Source organism: Trichoplusia ni, chromosome 3 (genome assembly GCF_003590095.1).
Source record: "Trichoplusia ni isolate ovarian cell line Hi5 chromosome 3, tn1, whole genome shotgun sequence".
Taxonomy (NCBI): Eukaryota; Metazoa; Arthropoda; class Insecta; order Lepidoptera; family Noctuidae; genus Trichoplusia; species Trichoplusia ni.
In genome coordinates this window covers 12,170,775-12,193,422 of record NC_039480.1, presented here as the reverse complement: position 1 = coordinate 12,193,422, position 22,648 = coordinate 12,170,775, and the positions used below count along the sequence as shown (strand labels likewise).

Below are 22,648 nucleotides of genomic sequence, written 5' to 3'. Positions count from 1 at the left end.
CAAACTCCAGCTTCCAGATAAGTTGTTTGCTCAAGGATGTTATAAGTTCCTTACTTCATTAACCGTTGTTCTCGTAGCTGTACCTCCTTCGCTTATATGGAGAGCAAGGAAATACCTGCTTATCATAAAGTAAAATTAAAACGGGTAAAGGAAGCTCATAGTGCTTGTACTGGCTCCGATCAACTTGTTTTATAAAGCTAATGCATATTTTAATAGCTTCTTCAACATACTACGTACTCAAAGGAAAATTTAAATAATGCTCATAAAGTCAGGAATGTATTATGCCATAGAGTTCACCTCTAAAAATTAAAAAACAAACGTTGCCATGACAACAGTGTTTACTAACATGACAATCGATTGTCAAAATTAGTTAAAGACTTGACGGTCATGATTTAATATTTATCGTACACGTTCTTAATTAAATAAGGAACTTTATTTTTTTTATTCACATCTGGATTATAGTGATGAGGCCCTCAAAAAATATGCCGTCACACAGCAGGAAATCTGTCGTGAACATATATGGCCGCCTATCCAGTTCACCACCAGACAAGAAACACATGAACTTTTGCACTGATTTCGAAAAATCTATCGTGATAAACAGCTTCAAGAGGCGGGGCTGGAAACAAGTGACGCCTGATGAAGACTGGCACATCTATTGGGCGAACACACAAAACTGTCGAAATATATTCAGCATAGAATGCGGCTTACGGCTCGGCGACAATCAATTGATCAACCATTTCCCCAACCACTACGAGCTAGTACGTAAAGACTTACTCGTAAAAAACATAAAGCGATACCGAAAAGAATTGGAAAAAGACTGTAATCCCCTCGCGGAAAAAACTGAAGTGAAACTCCCCAGCGGGCAAGTCATCACCCGCCATTTATATTTAGATTTCATTCCAGTAACGTTCGTGCTACCATCCGACTACAACATGTTTGTCGAAGAGTACCGAAAATTTCCACAAACGACCTGGATTTTGAAACCTTGTGGTAAATCTCAGGGCGCGGGAATTTTCCTCATAAACAAGCTGTCAAAACTGAAGAAATGGTCTCGAGAATCGAAGAAATATCTACAACATCATCTCACGAGTAAAGATACTTATGTCATATCTCGCTATATAGATAATCCGCTTCTTATCGGAGGGAAGAAATTCGATTTAAGGATTTACGTTCTCGTTACGTCGTTCCGCCCTTTAAAAGCTTACATGTTTCGGAATGGATTTTGTAGATTTTGCACAATGAAATACGACACGAGCGTCACTGAGCTCGATAACATGTACGTACACCTAACAAACGTTAGCGTACAGAAACACGGGAGCGACTACAACAGTCAGCACGGGGGGAAACTGGGCATACATAATTTGAAACTCTACTTGGAAGGGACGCGGGGCCGTGAAGTGACCGACCGTCTCTTCGAGAACATACAATGGTTGATAGTTCACTCATTAAAGGCGGTGGCCCACGTTATGTCGAATGACCGCCATTGCTTCGAGTGTTACGGTTACGACATCATCATCGACGATAACTTAAAGCCGTGGCTTATAGAGGTGAACGCCTCCCCATCGATGTCCGCCACGACAGTTAACGACAGGATACTCAAGTACAAGCTCGTGGATAATCTTTTATCGGTAGTTCTACCTCCAGACGGGATTCCCGACGCCCGCTGGAACAAAACGCCTACAGCTGAGGCTTTGGGGGATTTTCAAATACTCATCGACGAAGATTCTATGTATAAAGGAGATGTGGAATTTTTACACAAAGGTGATAGCAAAGGAAGTCGAAAGAACTAATAAATATGTGACGTACTATAATGTTACTTTGTTATTTAAATAAAAAAATACTTAAAGATTGCTTTGATTTAATTTTAATATATCGTATCAAATTTATAAATTATGGTCTTATACGATGAAATTTGTTGCAGCGTGTATTAATAATAGGTTCTTCTTTTTCTAACAATTCCTCGTCGATAAGAAGCTCAAAGTCTCCGAGTGCTTCTGCAGTAGGGATTTTGTTCCATCTTGCATCTGGAATGCCATCTGGCGGTACAACAACCGACACAATATTATCAATTAATTTGTATTTCAATATCCTATCATTATGCGTTGTCGACTGAAGAGATGGTGACGCGTTTACTTCTACTAGCCATGGTTTAAGGTTATTATCTATTATGATATCATATCCATAACATTCAAAGCAGTGGCGGTCGTTAGCCATGACTGGAGCGACCGCTTTCAAAGAATGAACAATAAGCCATTGCATTTCTGCAAACAACCTGTCGGTAACGGAGCGTCCTCTTGTACCTTCTAAATATAAGCGGAAATTCTGAATACTCATTTTACCACCGTGCAAGCTATTGTAATCGCCGCCGTGTTTTTGTACGCTTACATTTGTCAAATGCACATACATATTATCCAGTTCTGTGACACTGGTGTCATATTTCACAGTACAGAATCTGCAAAAACCGTGCTGAAACAAATAAGCCTTCAGCGGGCGAAATGACGTCACTAGCACGTACAGACGGAGGTCGAATTTCTTTCCACCAATTAAGAGCGGGTTGTCGATGTAACGCGATATTACGTAACTTTCTTTACTGCTCAGCTGGGGGTGAAAAGGAGTTTTCGCTTCGCGGGACCACTTCTTAAGTTTCGACAGTTTGTTTATAAGAAATATCCCTGCTCCCTGTGACTTTCCGCACGGCTTCATAATCCATGTACTCTGCGGAGACTTTCTGTACTCCTCAACGAACATGTTGTAGTCTGCAGGCAGAACATAAGTCACTGGGATAAAGTCTAAGTGTATATAGCGAGAGATTACTTGTCCGTTCGGCAACGGCACGTCTGTTTTTTCAGCTAAGGGATTCCCTTCTCGTTCGAGCTCCTTTCTATATCTCTTGATATTTTTTACCAATAAATCTTTACGCGACAGTTCGTAATGGTTAGGAAAGTGATTTATCATTTGGTTGTCGTTCATTCGATAGCCGCTCTCGATACTGAAAATAGTTCGACAATTTTGTGTGAAGGACCAGTAGAAGTTCCATTCGTCGTCAGGACCCACTTGGATCCAGCCGCGTCGTTCGAAGTTGCTCATAATTACTGATTTTTCTAAATCGGTACAATACGTCACTTTTCCTTTCTCCATGACTGGCGGAGTAACTTTACCGTAAACTGCAGGCGATACTTTCTTGGATTCCTGTGACATTACGCACTAAAAATTCTAAATTGAAGACATAGTTACAAAATTAAAAATATATTCACAACAAAAATGAAAATAAACGTTTTGAAATTGTATTGATTTTTACTGTCAATTTTGTTTATAGTTTTTGGCTGATATATGCTGTTTACGTTTTTGATTTTATGGAAGAGGTTGGTTTATTTTGTGGCTCTCGTAAATGTGTTTTTGATGGAGTAATAAATTTTCGTTGGTCACCTGTTAATCATGTATGAAGCAAAATTAATGTCGTGGTTTATTATAATTGATTGGTGAAATAGCAGTGAATAACATTTCGTGACGAGATTACTCGAGTACGTGTAGCAACCAGGTAAAAAGACAAGCATTGTTTCTTTAGTTTACCATCCAATTTTAGTGAGGCGACTTCAATTCCCCGAGGAAATCTCTCTCAATATTATCCCTTGTTTCGTACGTTTCTATTATTTTTATAAAACACGCCGCTATAATCTGGCTTTTCATATCATACATGTGTAGTTTTATAGCGATACGAGAAAGCGAAACACCATGGAATTATTTATGTTAGAGGGGAACTAAAACTGAAGATCATGTTACATATTTTATCAATGTGATTTAATATTTATACACTATCTGGACTGAAAATTGAAGGTACGATACATGTACCAGTTTCACCGTGTCACCAACAAGTTTTGCCTCAAAAACTTTAGGGATGAACAAGGGCAGATAGTGAATTGTTTCTGTTCCATTTCTTTATCTTGTTGTACAACATTTAGCTGTGATAGTACTTCAGTTTGGGATATTGGACATGTATTTGATAGCGCTGCCACATACCCATAGTACCCGAACATCCGAATTTCTACCTGAGCGAGAACCAATGTTTTACCCGCCTACAGTGGAAGCAAAACGAAATATTTGACAGGCTATTTACTCTTTGTACGACCGTCAGAATATTTTTACAGGCGCATGACCTAAAACCAGAAAACTTTTTGCGAAACAAAAATAGCAACGTTTGGTTGTTTCTGGATATGCAAATTTATTTTAGAAACCAAATCGCATTTGATAGAATATGATTTTCCATAATATTTGGTCTGTAGGTAGGTAAATCCTTAAAAATATTACGAGGTAAGGAAAAAGCGCTGTATTCAAGTACCAAACATTTATCATGGAGACCGACACTCAATCTCTGCTTACGTCACGAGGGAATAAACTTGATGATCCTTTTTTATTTCTTTGTTATGTTTCACAAAAATATGAAAAGGGGAACAAAGGAAATGTGTTAGCTGTTGCTGTACCCATTCTTTGCTTACCTGGAATATGATGTCATGACAGAATAGTAGCTTTTCCAAAAAACCCTAATCACGTTCATAACCATACATAGGGGTTCCTTCCAAGAATAAAACATAGATTAAAATATAATAATTTTAAACAATTCTAACATGCCACACCGCATTTTCCAGCAATAGACCACGATTTAGCCCGCAAGTTTGTTGATTGATGCCCGAACTTTATTAATGAATTTTAATTTTCGCTTGTTAAAATTTGTACACATTTATAAATCTTATCGAATTTCTGTAGGAATTGGCCACCACTTATTCCAACCACAAACAAATCTTGAAGATAAGATAACCAAAAAAAAACAGAAATAGGTCTTAGTTTATTTTTCAAATTATCTCGTATCTTGGAGCCGCAAAGCTATTATTTTCTCCAGTACCTACACTGTCCCCATGTCACACACGTAATCAAAAGATCACCATCAGAGTAGGCTGACAGTTACGTAACGAAGGCACGGCGTATATCTTCCTTATGTAAATGCTCAGCCTATTTTCTCAGACATTCTGTAAAACTATTTGGAAACAATGCGTACGTTTCTGTTTTGTATCTTGATTAGTTGTGATAGTATTTTTGTGTGGTATACAGGCAAAGGATTTTCAACATATCCCTGTAATTTACCTGGTATTGTAAGAAGTTTATCGTCGTTTTCAGAAATGGTTTTATTCCGTATATTTAAGGGTTACGTACACAAAGTTTAAAATAAAACGCTATCACTGAACTTTCACTGTGAATACTTTTGTCCTCTTGGCCATCGGTCCGTCCATCAGTCAACAAGCTCTACCTCGTGAACCGTGTATCCCATGATCAAAATTAAATAAATAGACGGTTGAGACGTTCACAGATTATGTATTTTTGTTCCCGCTGTAACAAAAAGAAGTCGAGGTACGAAACGGTCAGGTTATAAAATTGGTGTTTAATTCTTCGTTTTTGGAAAATATTTTTCTTTGCCTTTTTGTGACTCATAGTATTGTGACTTCAACTCGTAATGGTTGTCATAGAACATGTTTAAACTTTAGATAACTATAAAACTACGTGTAAAAAACTTTCCACGTCAATAATACTTAATACAATAAATATAAACACCTATTTTCTTCACAAACTTTTAATCTAAATAAATAAATCTATGCGAAGAAAATAAGTTCTTCGGCTTTCAAACACTTTCCGAACACCAATCTAAGTTTGATGTTTCTTAAAAAGTCTATAAACTTTTACACAAAAATTTGGGATCGCCATTTGTAAGTTAAATGTAATGTGGTTGAAAGACCTTCTGGAAGTTACTTGCTTCAAAAATATCAATTTTGAGGATATAACAAAGATTTTAATTAAACATGAATAAAAAATCCGGTCAAGTGCGAGTTGGGGTCCCGTAATTATATGCTGCAGGCAAACAAAAAATAGTCACCCATTAATTTTATGACCATATCAATCGATGCTTATTTTTATCATATTTTGTTCTCAAAGTGGTAACAGAGTACATTATTTGTGAAAATGTAATTTATCTAGCTATTATAATAATCTGGTTCTGTTTTCAAACTTTAGAAACGAACTAAAAATACGCTCTACGAAATACAAGACAGGTTTTCGGTAAAAAAAATACATTCATCCATAGGAAGATTATTCAAGAACGTAATTTTAAATCCAAAATAATCACGCCATTACATTCATATTCATCAAATAAAAATAACCCAAATCGTCAAATTTCCCGCGCTAACGAACCAAAACTTACATAAAAGGAGGTCTATTCATTTATTCTCTCCTCTCAGGTGAGCTTTCACGTCTCATTCATTACAGGGTCTATAAAAAGTCGTAGTATAATTTCAAATCCTTGACCTCGGAAAATAATAAATACTTTTTTCTCCATATTTTTTTTTCTGAAGTGGAATAAAAGACTCTGCAAATTGGGGCAATGTCTAATGGATCGTGGAAGCTGTGAGGGCCCTTCTGATTGCGAGGCAGCGAATGGAGATGTTTGATTCGCTTGTCTGCATTTCACACATGCAAACAAGCGTGTGTAAACACTCGTATTTTTCTCCATTTTCACGGTCCAATTGAATTATTATCTCGTAACTTCGAAGTGCTTCTGACATCTGCTGTACTGTAGTAGATAACTGAAATTTTGTTCCAATAGTCGACAAGAATATAATTGGGCTGCTTCGTTTTTTTTACGAGCTGCCGAATTGGAACTGTGCCCAGCCAATTACGATAAGCTGGGCTGCGATATCAGAAAATCTTTGTTAAAATATTATTAAAAGTATTAAATATCATAGGGTTTTACAGCAAATGAGATATGGATAGGTAGTAGATATAGGATAAGTTTTATATTGCAAAAAATACTATAATTGTGTTTTTTAAATCTACTTTTAATCTAATTGCGCTGGGTAGGTGCACAGTATTACACTTAACAACTTAAGGCATTCTAAAAAAAAAAAAACAAAAGCTTAACAAAGCAATAGATTGCAGAGAACAAACAAACAAACTTACATTCTCAAACTACATTCAAAGTTCACGATTTGAAAACAATAATAATGTTGTAACACAATAATTGTTGTTGCCTAGTTACTTAATCCGTAGCGCAAACAGTAGGCAAGACTCAAACATAACATAAACAAACAACATTGCACCGAGCATAAACTAACACACGCTTCACAAATCAGAATACCAATTAATTAAGTTATGCAAATATAATATTGCCCAAGCGTTCATTATTGGGCAAACAGACTAAGTTTGAGCGATCCCGATTACTAAGGCAGGTTGCACAACAATTCGGGAAACGTACGGACGAACGTGCAGACTACCAGAACGAAGACACTCGTAAGGGATATCGTCACAAAACGTAACGGATGCATCTGTATCTTGTAGATGTATGTACGATTCCCCCTCTGGATTTGACTCATACAGAGTTTTTTTTAAACGGCTCCCGTTGTACTGACTAATCCTTGCATCGCGGGGTTTTTCATAAACATTCAATTCACATGCTCGAAGACTCGCAGATTCAAGACCAGCATTCGTGGATCACACAAATTTCGAACCCGTGACACATCGCACGTGGGCACGGCTTGATGACCTCAACCACTCAGCTATCCGTGCAGTCAAAACTTCCTACTGAGGGCTTTTTTCGTACAGATTTCCTGTGTTCGTTCAGCCCACTAGTACTCTGACGCTATGTGGTGTATGGGTTACGCTGTGAAGGCTCAGCCTAGAGCGGGTTCTAGGTCGTTTATCGCTGGTCGCGGCGGGGGTTAGTTACATCACTAGCTAGTAGAAAGCATACTGGTAAGTGACGTCACACGAGCTTTTATTTTACTGTACATACTGTTTTTCTACGAGATACAGAAATACCTACGTCTTCAATAGTTTTTTGAAATCTGACTGACGAATAAACAATTTTCTTTTGTAATACAGTCATGATAACATTAATTCGCGTCATTGTGTTATCATGTTCTACCGCTTAAAGTACGATTATGTCTTCGTTTCTTGGGCCCCTACAATCGCTGTATATTTGTCTTCCGGACAGTTGTGATATCAGCCTTAGCGACCCGGTACTGTTTCAATTTAAATAACGTTTATTTAATTTGCTTTGAATCAATCAATCAATCAATCAATCATAGTCCACTGCTGGACATAGGCCTCTCCCAATTTACGCCACAACACCCGGTCCTCCGCCTTCCGCATCATTTGCTTTGAATACTCCCTACCGAAATAGTTACTATTCAATCATCGATACCTGTGCCGTCAGTGTTTTGATTCGTAACTTTTTTCACTAATTGGAGAGCAGGGATTTGGGGTTATAAAATATTGCTTTGATTTTCAAATTTGTGGTTTGCAATTCCTAAATTAATTAGAAATACTCGCCACGTTGTGACTATTTCGTTTTAAGGTAAATATTTGACTAGTTGATTAATATTCAAACATCAAATATTGTTATTGCATCTGTTTTAGTGTTACTAAAACATAGTTGGGTTTAATTAAGTAATTGAACGCAACTTGAGTACTCGTAAAGCACAATTTCAGTATTCGTATTTTGATCGTTCAGTAAACCAAATAAACTAACAATCCATAGTACGAAATAGTTTTTACAAGATAATATTGGGAACACCTAAAAGTAAAGCAGAAAATATTAATAGTTTCTAACATTACTAGGATAATATCATATTTTAGAAAGCTTTTAATAACTGCAAAATAGCCAAAGAGCTAGTACGTTAGGTATACCATTTGCACTCAACAAGCAAAAATAAAAACGTTTGACGAACGTGACGACCAAAGAACGGATATAGCGCCATCTATCACTTAGAGCATGAAATGTTCGAGCGCAAAGCGAATGCGTCAAGTGTCACTTCACTAGACAATGGATGACGGCAATTGAATATGTCTTCTGACTAGGGCGCTTTAAAATCTAGCTAGATGTTTCTGACGGGAAAATAATAACAAAGACTTTTCGGTGTAATGATACAGCTATATGCATATTGTGTTAAACAATGTGATTTGATTTTTTTATAAGTATGTAAGAGGCAGTACGAGAACGAATACCCGCACATATAAGACGAAGAGAAGAAGACATAAATGTACTTTACGCTTAAGACCAAAAGTTAACAGATGTTTGACAAAAAATTACGGTCAAAATACTCGCGATAATTGATGACGTCGGCGCCATTTTTCCACCTAAACGGGTTTGTTTTAAGGTCTATTTTTGAGTTTCTTAAACAAAACCTTTACGCCGAGCGTTGCCATATGCTAAGGGTTTATCTCCACCTCTTGAAGTAACATTATTGCAAGAGAGCAACGTCTTTCTTCACACCCGTAAAAATATTACTTTAAGAAGTGATAATGTCTCTGAGATTAAGAATTAAGACTGTGACTACACACTGAGCGAAGTGGGATCTCGTTTAGGCAGAAGGGTGATCAGCAACTTTCTTAAAGAAAATTAAGGTGTGATGTCGCACAATAACAATAAAGTAACAAACTTTGAGAGCTACACCTACGGCCCTATATTTTAGTACGTGACGCCCAAAACCACGGCGAAACTTAACACATAACAAGAACACACCCACAAAAGATTTTCATTAAGAAAATTCATCAACGCGGCCGTTGTAAACACAAGACCGCACTCAACATTTATGAAAACCTGCGGAAGTGTTGTAAAAATATTTTTTTATGTCGCACCCGGCGAGTTTTATGTCTGTAAACGGAGAATTTCATAATACAGTGTCTAGTGAGTGAATAAGGCTTGGATCGTGACGCGAAAATGTGTTTGTGAAGTTATTACCGAACGGCGACGAACAAACGATGAACTTTGCTCGGGTAAGCGATAAAAGCAATTTTTAGAGATAAACGTAATTGTTGTTGCGAATCGTGTTCAGAAGTGCTCAGACTGTTGAAGATGTATTCAAATAAGAGTTCATTTAGACGCGTTTATTGATCAAGTTTAATTTACTAAACATATAAAAATATTCATAATACGTAGTTTTAAATTGTTACTAGAAGAGCTTGTGGCTGAGCTACAACTGCGCAAATTGATCGATCACAGGTAAAGCTAGTTGGTAGACCATCTTTATCACAACGTGGTCATGCGTGTTTCAGAAGGCACTTTAAATTGTTGGTCTTGGCTGTTATTTAAATGTATTTGACGCTACGGTTGGTCAGAAGCTAGAAAGTCTGATAACCAATTACTAAGGGGTATCGTGTTGCCCATTTAACTGGGTTGAGGAGGTCAGATAGGCATCGCTCCTTTTAAAACACTGGTACTGGTATCCGGTTAGACTGTACCTAATTCCCAAACGGAAAAAATCTGGGATGATGAATAAATTTCGATTTACCATCCCAAGGCCAGTTTTTCTTTGGTCCAAAATACTAGTCCTACATGATCACATTGCTCATAGGAAAACAACAAATCATAAATCGAGGCTCCTAATCGTAGGAACTAGTACATCGACGTCCAAATTGCATTCGGCGCCGCCGAGCACGTGCGAGTTGAATTATGGGCGGACTGGCTGCAAACCGGTTTATGACGATCGAAACTGCTAAATTGGTTGCAGATACAATTGTATTGGCAGATGTGACTTTGATTCTTATAATTTGTTGAAATTCTTATTTTCCTTAATTGTTCAGTTCAGTTCCTAAATTGATTGTAAGGTAATGTTTTTACTAGAGCCTTCCTCTCAAAACGGGCTTTCTAACACAAATATATGTATTTATTACAGTTCTAACCCTAAGGTTGGCTAGTTTAACGACACGTACTAACTCTTTAGCTTAACAGTTAGCATTAGAAATTTGAATTTTTCAGGTTTTTTTTAAATACGCTATATTACTTCATTCCTTTTCATTACTACGTCACCCTATGGTTAAGAGGTCAGAGAATACGAAACACCTGGCTATATAGACAAATAAAAATGCTGGCTTATTTTAAACTACACAGAATAGAACCCTTTTATTTTTTACATCGTTTGCGACGAAAACTGATCTCAACAACATATTTTTTTATTCAAAACACATCTTTTGCTTTTATCCTCCCTATTACATGAGTGACTTTAAAGTCTTCCGCACTAAGGAATGTAATCCTTATGAATATCAATATATTACCAACGGGTAAGTCCTGGTCTAATCTACGAGTATACAAAGTAGAGAGCATTCAGAATTCACAAGCCATAGCGTCGCGCTTGCCACTGGACGCGGCCCTGACGACCTACAAATGAGCGTTTATTCTGCGGTCCACAATCCCTCGCTGCAAACCGTGACTACGAATATTAGTCTTAATGGAGAGACCGTGGAGATCTCTAGTTCAGAAAATAGAGACAAAAACGTTCACACTTCGAATATTTCTCTGTTATGCTGGATTCTTATATGGAGCTTGCTTTTTGGTTTAACAATATACAACATTTTAATAATATATATGATATCAATATAAGAAAATGGGACCAAGATGCTAAGGCCTGAACCGAGATGGTTAGAATGTTAAAAGGTACATAGATTATACAGTATTTCTGATGAAGCTTGTCAATAAATTGTAGCAGAGCTTGGTAGTGTTATTAATTTGGTGAGTGATCATATTTTTGCCATCTGTTAGTATTGAGACATTTTGTGATCAAACGTAATAGTTACATTATTCACACATGAATTCAGAAGATTTGTTTAACGTAATTTTAGGGTCAATTTTTTATGTTAGGTATAAGTTATGCGCTTACAATTTTTTTCTTGTGAATATCTAAAATAAATTTGTGTATACTAACATTTAATGCAATTAATGTTTACTTAACAATCATAACAGTTAAAATTTATTTCGCATCAAAACCTCTTAGATTACGCAAGAGAATATTACAATTACTAAGCAGCAAATAGGTTGGATACCGCAGACCGAGTCTCCTCGGGAATCATTAAGGAGACAGTGTCTAGTGCCCGCTTACACCTAAATTAGAGCTGGCGGCATTATCATAACAAACATTTAACTGAAGATTGTAGATAGTATTAAATGAATGTAAAGTACTTGTACACAATGTAAAGTATTTGGCTGTCGAAATAGGTTTTGAATGTTTTACTTTCAAATATCGAAATTTAACTTTTTTGTATTATTTTACAAAGTCGGCAAGTCGTGGAGGCCTACTTCCTCGTTTGGATTTGTAGCCACGAGAGGCTACAAAGCAGGCTTCAGGCAGGTTCACTCCCAACGCAGGCAAGGTACCAATGGTACTTTAAGTTCTAGTATGTAAGTTTGAGTATGACAGGTGAAAACAACGTGAGGAAACCTGAAACACAAATGTTGAAATCTGAGATCGCCAACCCGCAGTCAGCTTGCGAATCGATCACTGCTCAAATCTTCTCGTTACGAGAAGATTTCTGTGCCCAATAGTGTGACGTATACAGGATGGTATATTTTTAATAAATTTGTTACTAATAACAAAAGCATTTGGACATGCACAGAAACTGTGCGGGCTTTGATTAATCATAGCAAAAAGATAGGTATAGGAAAACATTGAGTAATAATATAGGAAGCTGAATTATTACTCAATCAATAGGTACTATAACTTCTTAGTTTTATGCGATTGTACGTGCCGCTTAGTAAAAACACAAAGTATAACAGGCTACATTTTTAACGACATCCTTGAATTATTCAACAAATCTCTTCATTATTCGTAGGTACGCTAAGTCAATGATTACTTTACCTAACTTTGTAACTAATTCAAAGAGTTGACATTTTATCGGAAGTTTTATTGAGTTACTCGGCTAAACCGGTTGTCCTCATTTATCCGGAGTACTTAAATCCAAAATGTCCTATATTTCGAAATATCCAAGTTAATCTCAAATTTAAATTGCGGAAATAATATAATTTTACAGACTATAATTCCGCGCCATCGTAAATGCTGTTCGTTTTATTTACAACGAGGGAGGTAATGACCTGACAACCTGTCACTGTTGCCTCCAATCTCTCGAGCCCACACTATTAACCAAAATAGTGTTTTAGAGCTACGAGTAATTTTCGTACCCCGTTACGGATCATAAGGGATGTTATGTTCGTCCAAAATACCTATAAAGGCAGAGGGAAAGGAGCCATTGCCATTCAAATATTTCAGCGAAATGATTCGGCTCTACGCGGTGTAATGTAGTCGCGTAGTTTTGGCTCCGATACATTTTCACGAATAGTACAAATGCCTACGGCAACTACGCAGCGTAGTAACTTGCTGTGGGTTGTGGAGTGTACGTTCATTATGAACGTTTCGTTTTAACCTGATTCATTCATTTTTTTCCCATGTTAATGTTGTGTGCAGCCTGTAATATCGTCGCTCGTAGACTCGTAAACGTATTTCGTAGTATTTTAAATGGCCGTAATTAAATTGGGTGGGAAATTTATTGCACTAGCCATTAACCTCGGTTTCGTTCACATGACCGTCTGGTTGCAACTGGAGTATTTTTATTCGTTGATTTTCTGTTAATTTACACGAACGTAGTTGGTAAGAATTTCCCAATTAAAGTCAATGAGTACATACATTTTTTAAGCAAATAGAACAAACATATTGTGGAACGGTTTCATGATCATAATTTGATGCTTTATTTTTAACCTACTGACTTCAATTTACGAAATGCTTAATTAGCAACGTTTCATACCTACGTGTATCAAAAAACACATGCAATTTATTAAACCCTCACATGACGTCTAAAAACGGGTGGGTTGAATAACTCATCCCGGCAACGCCGATGGCAATTCCGTCCCGTGAGATGGGACACTTTATTGCCAACATTCATCGTGCAACAATGTTACAGACTACGTTAAAACTAAGAGCTTTTTAGACACAGCCGTACCATAAAAAAGCCGTTCGACGTTAGGTACTGTCGTGAAAAGTTTTGAATGCATTAATCCATTACAAGAAGTTTTGTTTGTGATAGTACCTGGTCTACGATTATGAAATAACTTTTTTTATTAATACTGCTACGAAATGTAATGCCATGTTTTGAATCAGTGCATTTTTTTTATTTTCAGCTATATTCATCGTCCTAGCCATGTTGGAGACGACTTCCAGTCTAACCGGATTCAGCCAAGTACCAGTATTTTACAAGAAGCGACTATCTGATCTCATCAACCCTGGGCAACACGATACCCCTTAGTTGGACTGGTTGTCAGACTTTCTGAGACCAAAAATTTGTAAGTATTGTTTGATGTTTAATACTTTATTTTTTTTTTAATCCACTGATGAAATAAGATAGATAATTTATAACCGGGATCAACACTAAGGGATAATTTTCGATTTTAAGCAGGTGGAGCGGCTAGCAAGATCTTAATATATTTATAAATAATTTATCAAAATTAAAACCAACACCAGCCACAATCTTTGTACTTAAAAATTTACAACTTTTTACGTATCAACAGTTACTACTGGTTGGTTTTTTTATCGTATTTTTAAAATGCAAAATCCTTGAAAATTTCGACTGTCAGACAGCGAAGCTTTAGTAATAGGGTTCTGTTTTCACCCTTCGGATACCCAACCTTAAATATTAGGCTCGCTACATAAGACTTTATCAAATTTTTGTAGTTTTTTTCAAATGGTCTATTACTTATATCTAGAAGATATTTAATTTCCACACGGAAGAGATTTTCTACCTTTAGTCAAGGAATCAATTAAAAACATTATAAAATATCAGTATTAACTATAAAGACTATTAAATTCATTAATTTCCCAACAGACTACGTGTTTTAATATTTCACAAGCAATATAACTTTGCTCGAAGATTTCATCCAATATGGCCTCCATAAAAATAAACTTACACAATATTATAATATTAACTGTTCCATTATAACAGGTACACACGACGACCACAATTTATAGTAGCAATACACTCATAAATTTCACCGTTTTCAGCTCGAAAGAGCTCATTAAACACTGCGAGCTCGTTTAAGATACTAAGTAGTTAGTAAAACATAACCTGACCTTTGATAAGCACTGCTAGTTGAAAATGATAGATTGAAGTTAGCTACAAAAACTAAGATAAAAACTCCTTTATTCAGACTATTTTTTGTTTAGATTTATCAGTCTCTACATCTCTGATTGATTATGATATGATTCATCAGTCTCGAAAAAACTTGCTTAGTACTGACCTCATTTTGTTTATGCGATTCTCCTGTCCCATGACCTTAGCAGCCATCCTATTCGTGCCATCTTTTTACATTGCCTTCCCCTCCCTCTCGATCTCTTCCTCATCCTACCGAGATTTTTAAATCTTGACAACCATTTATTCATAGCAATCAAAATCAGTGATACAACACCTAAATAAAAGCACTAAATTTAAATAATTTACATTCTTTCATTAATACTGATCCAAACGAAAACTATTTCTACTTTTATCATTATTAGACCCAGTCTTCCAATCACCTTTAACTCATAAGGTTCAATATTCAGTGTAGCAGTAATTTGTACGCGCTGTACGGCATCTCCAATTGAGTGCAATTTCCGTCGCTTCCCCTTTACCGGTCACCATCGGAATGACGGAACTTCTAGTTTAAGTGAAGCCATCACAGAAATATTGATGACAAGTTCGATAAATAGATCTAATTTCCTTCTTGGGAATATTTTACGACAGTTTTCCGGTTATGACAGTTTATTTAAAGTTTATAAGCATAATTTAAAAAGAATGTAAAAAAAAATTAGTGAAAATAAATTTATTAATTACGTTTTGTCCCTAATAACAAAACTTTGAGATGAAATAAATTGACGGAAATAAGAAAACAAAAATGATTTTTACTGTTGTCATGTTAAACTAGACAAAACACCTCCAAATTGCGACCACATAAAACACATACAATGCAACAAACACTGGCCAACACTCATTAATCAAGGTGACTATTACAGGATGAATGGAAAAAATTTAGTGCCTAAATTACATAATGGTATATTTTTGTTCAGCGATTTCACCGCGACGTGATTAATAACTTGGGTAGTGACGAAGCGGTTCGTGGATTTTTCAATCGAAGTTGGCGTTCACTCCTAAGCCCGAGGCGAATACGTGACACGGGCGTGGCTTTAGGCCGCCTATAGCGTCAGGACGCACACAGTACAACGTGTTATTTAAAAACTTGCTATGCTTTCTATTAAAATAAACAACGTTCACTAAAAGCAATAGACTTTCTAAAAAACGGTCAAAACTGATGTAAATAATTTGTACCTTTAAAGGGTTAGGTAACTGATAGCCGATCAGAATTTGTAATGCCTGAACAAATTCTGATCAGCTGATAATAATTACATTTTTTATTTGAAAACCTTTGCTTAGGTCCAATTTTGTTTAACGAATTGAAAAGTTCTACGCACAGCAATCAATCAATTAACTCAGAATATCGCGATCAATTACTTGACATATCCTTCCACAATTTGTGCTTTAGTACTGTATTAACACCAAGTATAAATACCATAGTACTGTATACGACCATCGTGCCAATATAGTATCTACATTTCTTTAGTAAATTTCGATATGCGGCGTACAACGATGCTGTAGGCGGCCTACGTCGTTCAGGAGACTACGGCTTAAGCTCGAGGCAAAAACGTGACATTAAAATATTCAAAAGGCCGCTCAACAACGGTCCATCGATCGAAAAAACCCTGGCCACTGGCGTCCAAAAGTTGTCACAGTTTTTTTACTAATTTAACGGTGGGTTAAAAGTTTTTTGACATTTTTAAGGACATGTTCAAGCATGAATTTAATGTATAACGACTCATTTCGGTGAATTCACGCTCTGAGACTTAATTAAATTTAGTTTGAGTTCAGTAGAAACTATGTAACAAGTATGTTAGATAGTTACTGAATATCAAACATTCTTCTAAAACTCGTAAAATTTAATTTTATAAGAAATTTTATCCAAATTTTATGATGGTATACATCATATTATGTTCACCGTACTTGCAATTTTATGTGAAATAGCTCATGGATAAACTACAACTGCACAAGTTGGTTTAATACAGGTTAATCGACACTTGATACGGTCGGTCCGTGGGTGGATGGGTGACCATCTATGTTATAACGAGTTCCTTCGTTTCGGAAGGCACTTTAAAATGTGGGTCTTGGACGTTTTTTACATAATGATGTCAAAGAATTAACTCGAAATTAGAAAGTCTGACAACCAGTTTGCCAGTCATATCGCATTGCCCAGTTAACTGGGTTGACGAGTTCAGACAGGCAGGCGCTCCTTGTAAAACACTAGTCTTTACTGGTGCACTGGAAGTCGACACTAACACAGTTGGAAAAAGGGTAAGATGATGATATATGATCACGGTTTTTTAGGACAACAAACTATCGAAAATTTCTTGACATTATTTTCCTATTTGACCTATTATTATTACATCTAGATATGAACCCGAAACCCCTACCAATACATCAACCTTCATCTTTAAAATGAGTTCCAAACAACCAATCTCAGGCTTCGAAGAAATACTCAACAAATTGGTACACGGGTAAACGTTCCTGTAAGTTCAGTACGTAGGTAATATGCACATAACCCTTTACTGCGACACGCGACGCGGAAAGTATGCAACATGCATTAGGAAACGAAGCTGAGGCGATGTAAAATGCCGTCGTATATATTAAAGTCTGGTTCAAACCAAATGACGTACGCTTTTACGGGTTAACGATCTTGTAGTAAAAGACGACGTACGATGTGTCCTATTACTTAAATATTGTTATTCGTAGTAGCATAACTTGACTATGAATAGAAAAATACAATTTTTGACTCTATTTTGTTCGTTAATATTCCTCATGATGATTTCTTTTCACCGTTTGAAATTTAGAAGGATCCTATTTTTTAAAACGACTTTACCATCTACCTTTGTCTTGAGGGGGATTACGCAAACATTCAAGCCATACGCACAAAGACACCCAGACACAAGACAAGCATTCAATACCTTAAAAAAAATTCGTACCTACAATTACGAGGACAAATCCAGGAAGAACTCCTATTATGTTTGCACAAATTACTTTATTATTATTAAAGATACCATTACACTCTACACATATTCTAGTTAGAATCTTTGTTCTACTCTACTGTCCTGATATATTATGTAGAGCGAACATTGTGGAGTTACATTTTCATTAAAACTACGTCTTTGTGACAAAAGAGGAACAACGTAGGTATTTAAATCTCTCTTCCCGTACAAAACTTACACGCGGTGTTACCGTTAGTATTTTAGTACAACATGCGTATGAAAATTACTTTGGCACCTGTACTTCATTTGATAGGATATTTAACTTACACAGTCTTGGTATGTCTTTAACCCTTGGTGTGTGTTTAAAATTAAATTGCGGCTCAAACAGCAACCAACTTAATAAGACAATACAGATTACCAAATCCAAAATATGTTTAATGTATGTACCATATTTCTGTACGTACAGCAAAATCTTGCTGCAAGTGTTGAACGTGACAATTTATTTTCAGTTGCTAGTTGATACATAGAAATTAATACTCTCTCCTGAATTCCCCTAGATTTTCCCACCACCAATTTTCTCATCGAACGATGCTAAGAACTCTCTTGACTATGTCATCAATATTCTATTTTAGTGCGCTCTCATTTGAGTCCCCACTCGACTATGTTTGCTGACAAATCGGTTATTCTTTCCCACTTTCACCCCCTACAACTTTTAAACGGCTCTCCTGTTTTTTTTGACATAACATGTCTAAGAACACTGGCCTTCAATTCACTTTAAAAACAAGAGAAACTCAATTGTAATCGCTCAATTCGTTCGGTTGCTATAATGCCACAGACTGAGAGACATATCAAAGTCATAAGACCCCTTTTTTGTATCGGGGTTTAAAAACACCGTATCGTTATTAATAACGGTGTTGATGACGTCACCGAGTTGCCGAGCTTATTGTAAATATACTTACGTCTTTATTATATCAGATTGCCTGAATTTTTACTTCAATTACTACAATGGCCTGTGTAATTAAGTTTAGCGATATTTCTGTACGATAAACTTTATCAAAATAAGGCGGGTTTCAATTGCTAATCATTTAATTGGTTTTATAAATGCCAATTTGCGATCGATCGACACGAAAATTGAAAATTTATTTTCTGAATATTCTTCTATTTGACGAGCTTTTCAAGTCCAAGTTATCAGAATCTGCTTTCGAATACAAAATTTAATGTTTTCAGCGGCACGTACTTATCTTGTTTTAATTCATGAACCAATCGTTTTAGAAGGTTTACTTTACATTAAATCTCTTTTAGATTATTCTTTTACCACCTAATGAATAATGAGGCAAGGAAAAATGCTAATCTGAATTATGGCAAGGTAAACACTTGAAATTGTGTGGTGTAAAAAATACGTAATCGCTTTGTGTTCCATTTTATTTAACAAGTATAAAACACAAACTATCATTAATAAATTATTAAGCACAAAATAAAGTAACAATTGAAACTTATATACTAGTACTTAACCAACAGCAGTCATAACAATATCGGAAAATCGAAACTTATCATAAGTAGTGATAAGCCCTGTATATGTTGCCTGCCTATCATAAAATATACTTCACCTTAAACATAACAAAACCGTTCATTAAAAATAATTTATTTAAAAACTGACCCTTAAATTCTTTCAGCATCCAAGTCAATTAAGTGAAAACATCAATCTCATTAAATTGTAAACTGAATCAAATTAATTAATACATTGACCAAGTGATTTCGTATTTACTCAGCGAAACGCAGCTCTTTTCGAGACCGCATATGAACTACATATAAATATATTTAAAAAAATAATTTGTTTTTCTACGAGAATTGGCTACAGAAAAAAAAGTTTCTGAAGAAAAAAGAATATAATTACATGATGAAATGAGGTTTTATCACCATTAAACATATCCGTGGTAATACATACCTCCAGATTTTCTTAGTTAATAGTTGACAAGAGCCCTTCCTAAAAGAAGTGAGTGAGAAAAGATTTTGGTAGAGCAGTTGAGCTTAATAGATGCAATAAATAAAATCATAAACAGTTCCATACATTTAAAACAACCGAATTATAAAATTTAACAAATAAATCAAGTTTTTTTAATAGCAGTGCATAGATAAAAACTTCCACAACATTTACCACATGGAAGTTCTTCACTGTTTAGCATATAGACTGGCCTGCCGCTGTTATTTTTCCACAAGTAACTTTAATATGCAAATCCCATAGTATGCACCGCCGGCTTCTTTGACGTACTCTCTAATTCTACACTTTTTAGTGGCAGTTTTACGAACCACCACGTTTGATAGAGATTTTAAATGTTGTTATAACGCTTAGTACAAGTTGAGGTCGTATTTTTTGTTAACTGGCTGCAACATTGAGTAAAAAGTTGGTTTTGAAAAGTCATTAAAAAAATACTTTTGATTTAGTGTAACATTATTTCTATCCTTTGTTTTATAACACTGGTACCGTTTTAATCTATACATATAATTTACCTATACTTGCGTATGTTATTTTTAGACCACCCAAATGAATGTTTTTTGTACCCGTTTGGGTGATCGTTTAGAGACAGCATTATCATCATTAGCTTGGCAAAATTGAGTTCGCTAGATCAACTATTAGTATTGTGTAAATTTTAACAATTACAACTTACATTCAGTTTTATCTTTCTGAATATAAACTTATACTGATGCAATGTTTTGTAGCTACAAAACATTGCATCAGTATAAGTTTACAACTTATATGATTAACACTTAACTAACTTTCACTTATACTTAGTTTTCACGGCTCTACTATGAGTAGCGGGTTCGTCCTTCTCCAACAACTCTTCGTCAATAAGTAAATCAAAATTGCCCAAAGCATCAGCATTTGGCAATTTATTCCATCGCACGTCCGGCACGCCATCTGGCGGTAAAACAACAGACAGTATGTTGTCTATCAATTTGTACTTCAATATCCGATCGTTAACTGTCGTTGAGGTTAATGAAGGAGACGCGTTCACTTCGACCAGCCATGGCTTCAGTTGATTGTCAATTATTATGTCGTACCCGTAACACTCGAAACAATGTCTGTCATTAGCCATCACTGATGAAACGGCCTTCAATGAATGCACAATCAGCCACTGCATTGCTGCGAACAATTTCTCAGTTACCGCTCTGCCTCTTGTACCTTCTAAATATAACCTCAAATTCTGCACTGTCATTTTACCACCGTGTATATTATTATAATCACCGCCATGCTTCTGCACACTAACGTTTGTCAAATGTACATACATATTATCCAACTCCGTAACACTCGTGTCGTACTTCACCGTGCAAAACCTACAAAAGCCGAGTTGGAACAAATAAGCCTTCAGAGGTCGGAAAGAAGTAACCAACACGTAAAGTCTCAGATCAAACTTTTTGCCCCCTATTAGAAGAGGATTGTCTATATAACGCGAAATAACGTAACTTTCTTTAGTAAGTTGTGGATGGAAGGGGGTTTTTGCTTCGCGAGACCACTTTTTTAGTTTAGACAGCTTGTTTATGAGGAAAATTCCTGTGCCTTGAGATTTTCCGCACGGTTTCATGATCCAGGTGCTTTGCGGTGATTTACGGTACTCCTCGACAAACATGTTATAGTCGGCTGGGAGGACGAATGTAACGGGAACAAAGTCTAAGTGAACGTAGCGTGTTACCACTTGACCTCCATGCATCGCAACTTCAGCTTTTTCTGCCAAAGGGTTGCCTTCCCTTTCGAGCTCCTTCCTATATCGCTTTATATTCTTCACGAGCAAGTCTTTCCTCGATAGCTCGTAGTGGTTCGGAAAGTGATTTATCATTTGGTTGTCATTCATCCGATAGCCGCTTTCGACGCTGAATAAGTTTCTGCAAGTCTGTGTGGATGCCCAGTAGAAGTTCCATTCATCGTCGAGGCCAACTTGGCTCCATCCCCGCCTTTCGAAGTTGCTCATCAAAACTGACTTTTCTAAGTCGGTGCAAAAGTTAACTCGGCATCTTTCGACAGCTGGCGCGTTGACTCTTCCGTATAGGCTACTTGCAATTTTCTTAGCATCTTGATTCATTGTCGAAATGCGATTTCGTTTACTGAATGTTGTTGTACATATTGACCAAATATTTGGATAGCAGGTGCGTATCAACGGTTGTCATGGCTTTCGACAAATATCGCGCGCTATTGGCCGACATCCAATACGGCTGGTTTCGCTATGACTACGTGTAAACATTGCCGCTGCGTATTGATTTTTAACGAGTTTTTCGATGTCGGCACTTCGGGTTACTTGCAAATTTTGTTACGCAGAATAAACGGAAACAAAATGGCTTACTGAGAAAAACTACTGCCCGGTAAAATACTGCTTGTAGTTACAATTTCAAGAGCAGAATTTCCAGGAAAAAGTTAATTAACTGACGATAAAGCTAACTGTTATCTGAGTTGTTATTCGTACCTTTATAGCATATCGTGACGCAATATCGCAATCTATTTCTATATTTCCAAGGAAAGGCACGCGACGCAGTACAAATAAGGTGTTATGGTAATAATGCCGCTAATTATCGAATGTATTATAGTCCTTCGAGCGACGCACTAAGCTTAACGATCGTAAAAATACGTCGTGTAAGCACTCTCCGTGTTAATATTGTTTTGACGTTTTACGACAGCAGTCGCTCACAATAAGACTTGAGGCTATGACGTCAGCGATTTAAGTATATTTTTAATTTCACAGGTGCATTGT

At 36.3% G+C, this 22,648-nt stretch overlaps 1 protein-coding gene and 2 pseudogenes across 1 annotated transcript; 1 reads left to right on the top strand and 2 right to left on the bottom strand.

Annotated features, from left to right (window-relative positions):
- Nucleotides 1-365: 365 nt before the first annotated feature.
- Nucleotides 366-1,850, top strand: LOC113491943 (annotated as a pseudogene).
- Nucleotides 1,849-3,309, bottom strand: LOC113491944 (annotated as a pseudogene).
- Nucleotides 3,310-20,660: 17,351 nt separating this feature from the next.
- LOC113492405 (probable tubulin polyglutamylase TTLL1) lies at nucleotides 20,661-22,074 on the bottom strand. The gene has a single exon (XM_026869882.1). It carries the CDS (start codon nucleotides 21,983-21,985, stop codon nucleotides 20,687-20,689), a length of 1,299 nt encoding a protein of 432 aa, XP_026725683.1. The 5' UTR covers nucleotides 21,986-22,074; the 3' UTR covers nucleotides 20,661-20,686.
- Nucleotides 22,075-22,648: the final 574 nt, after the last annotated feature.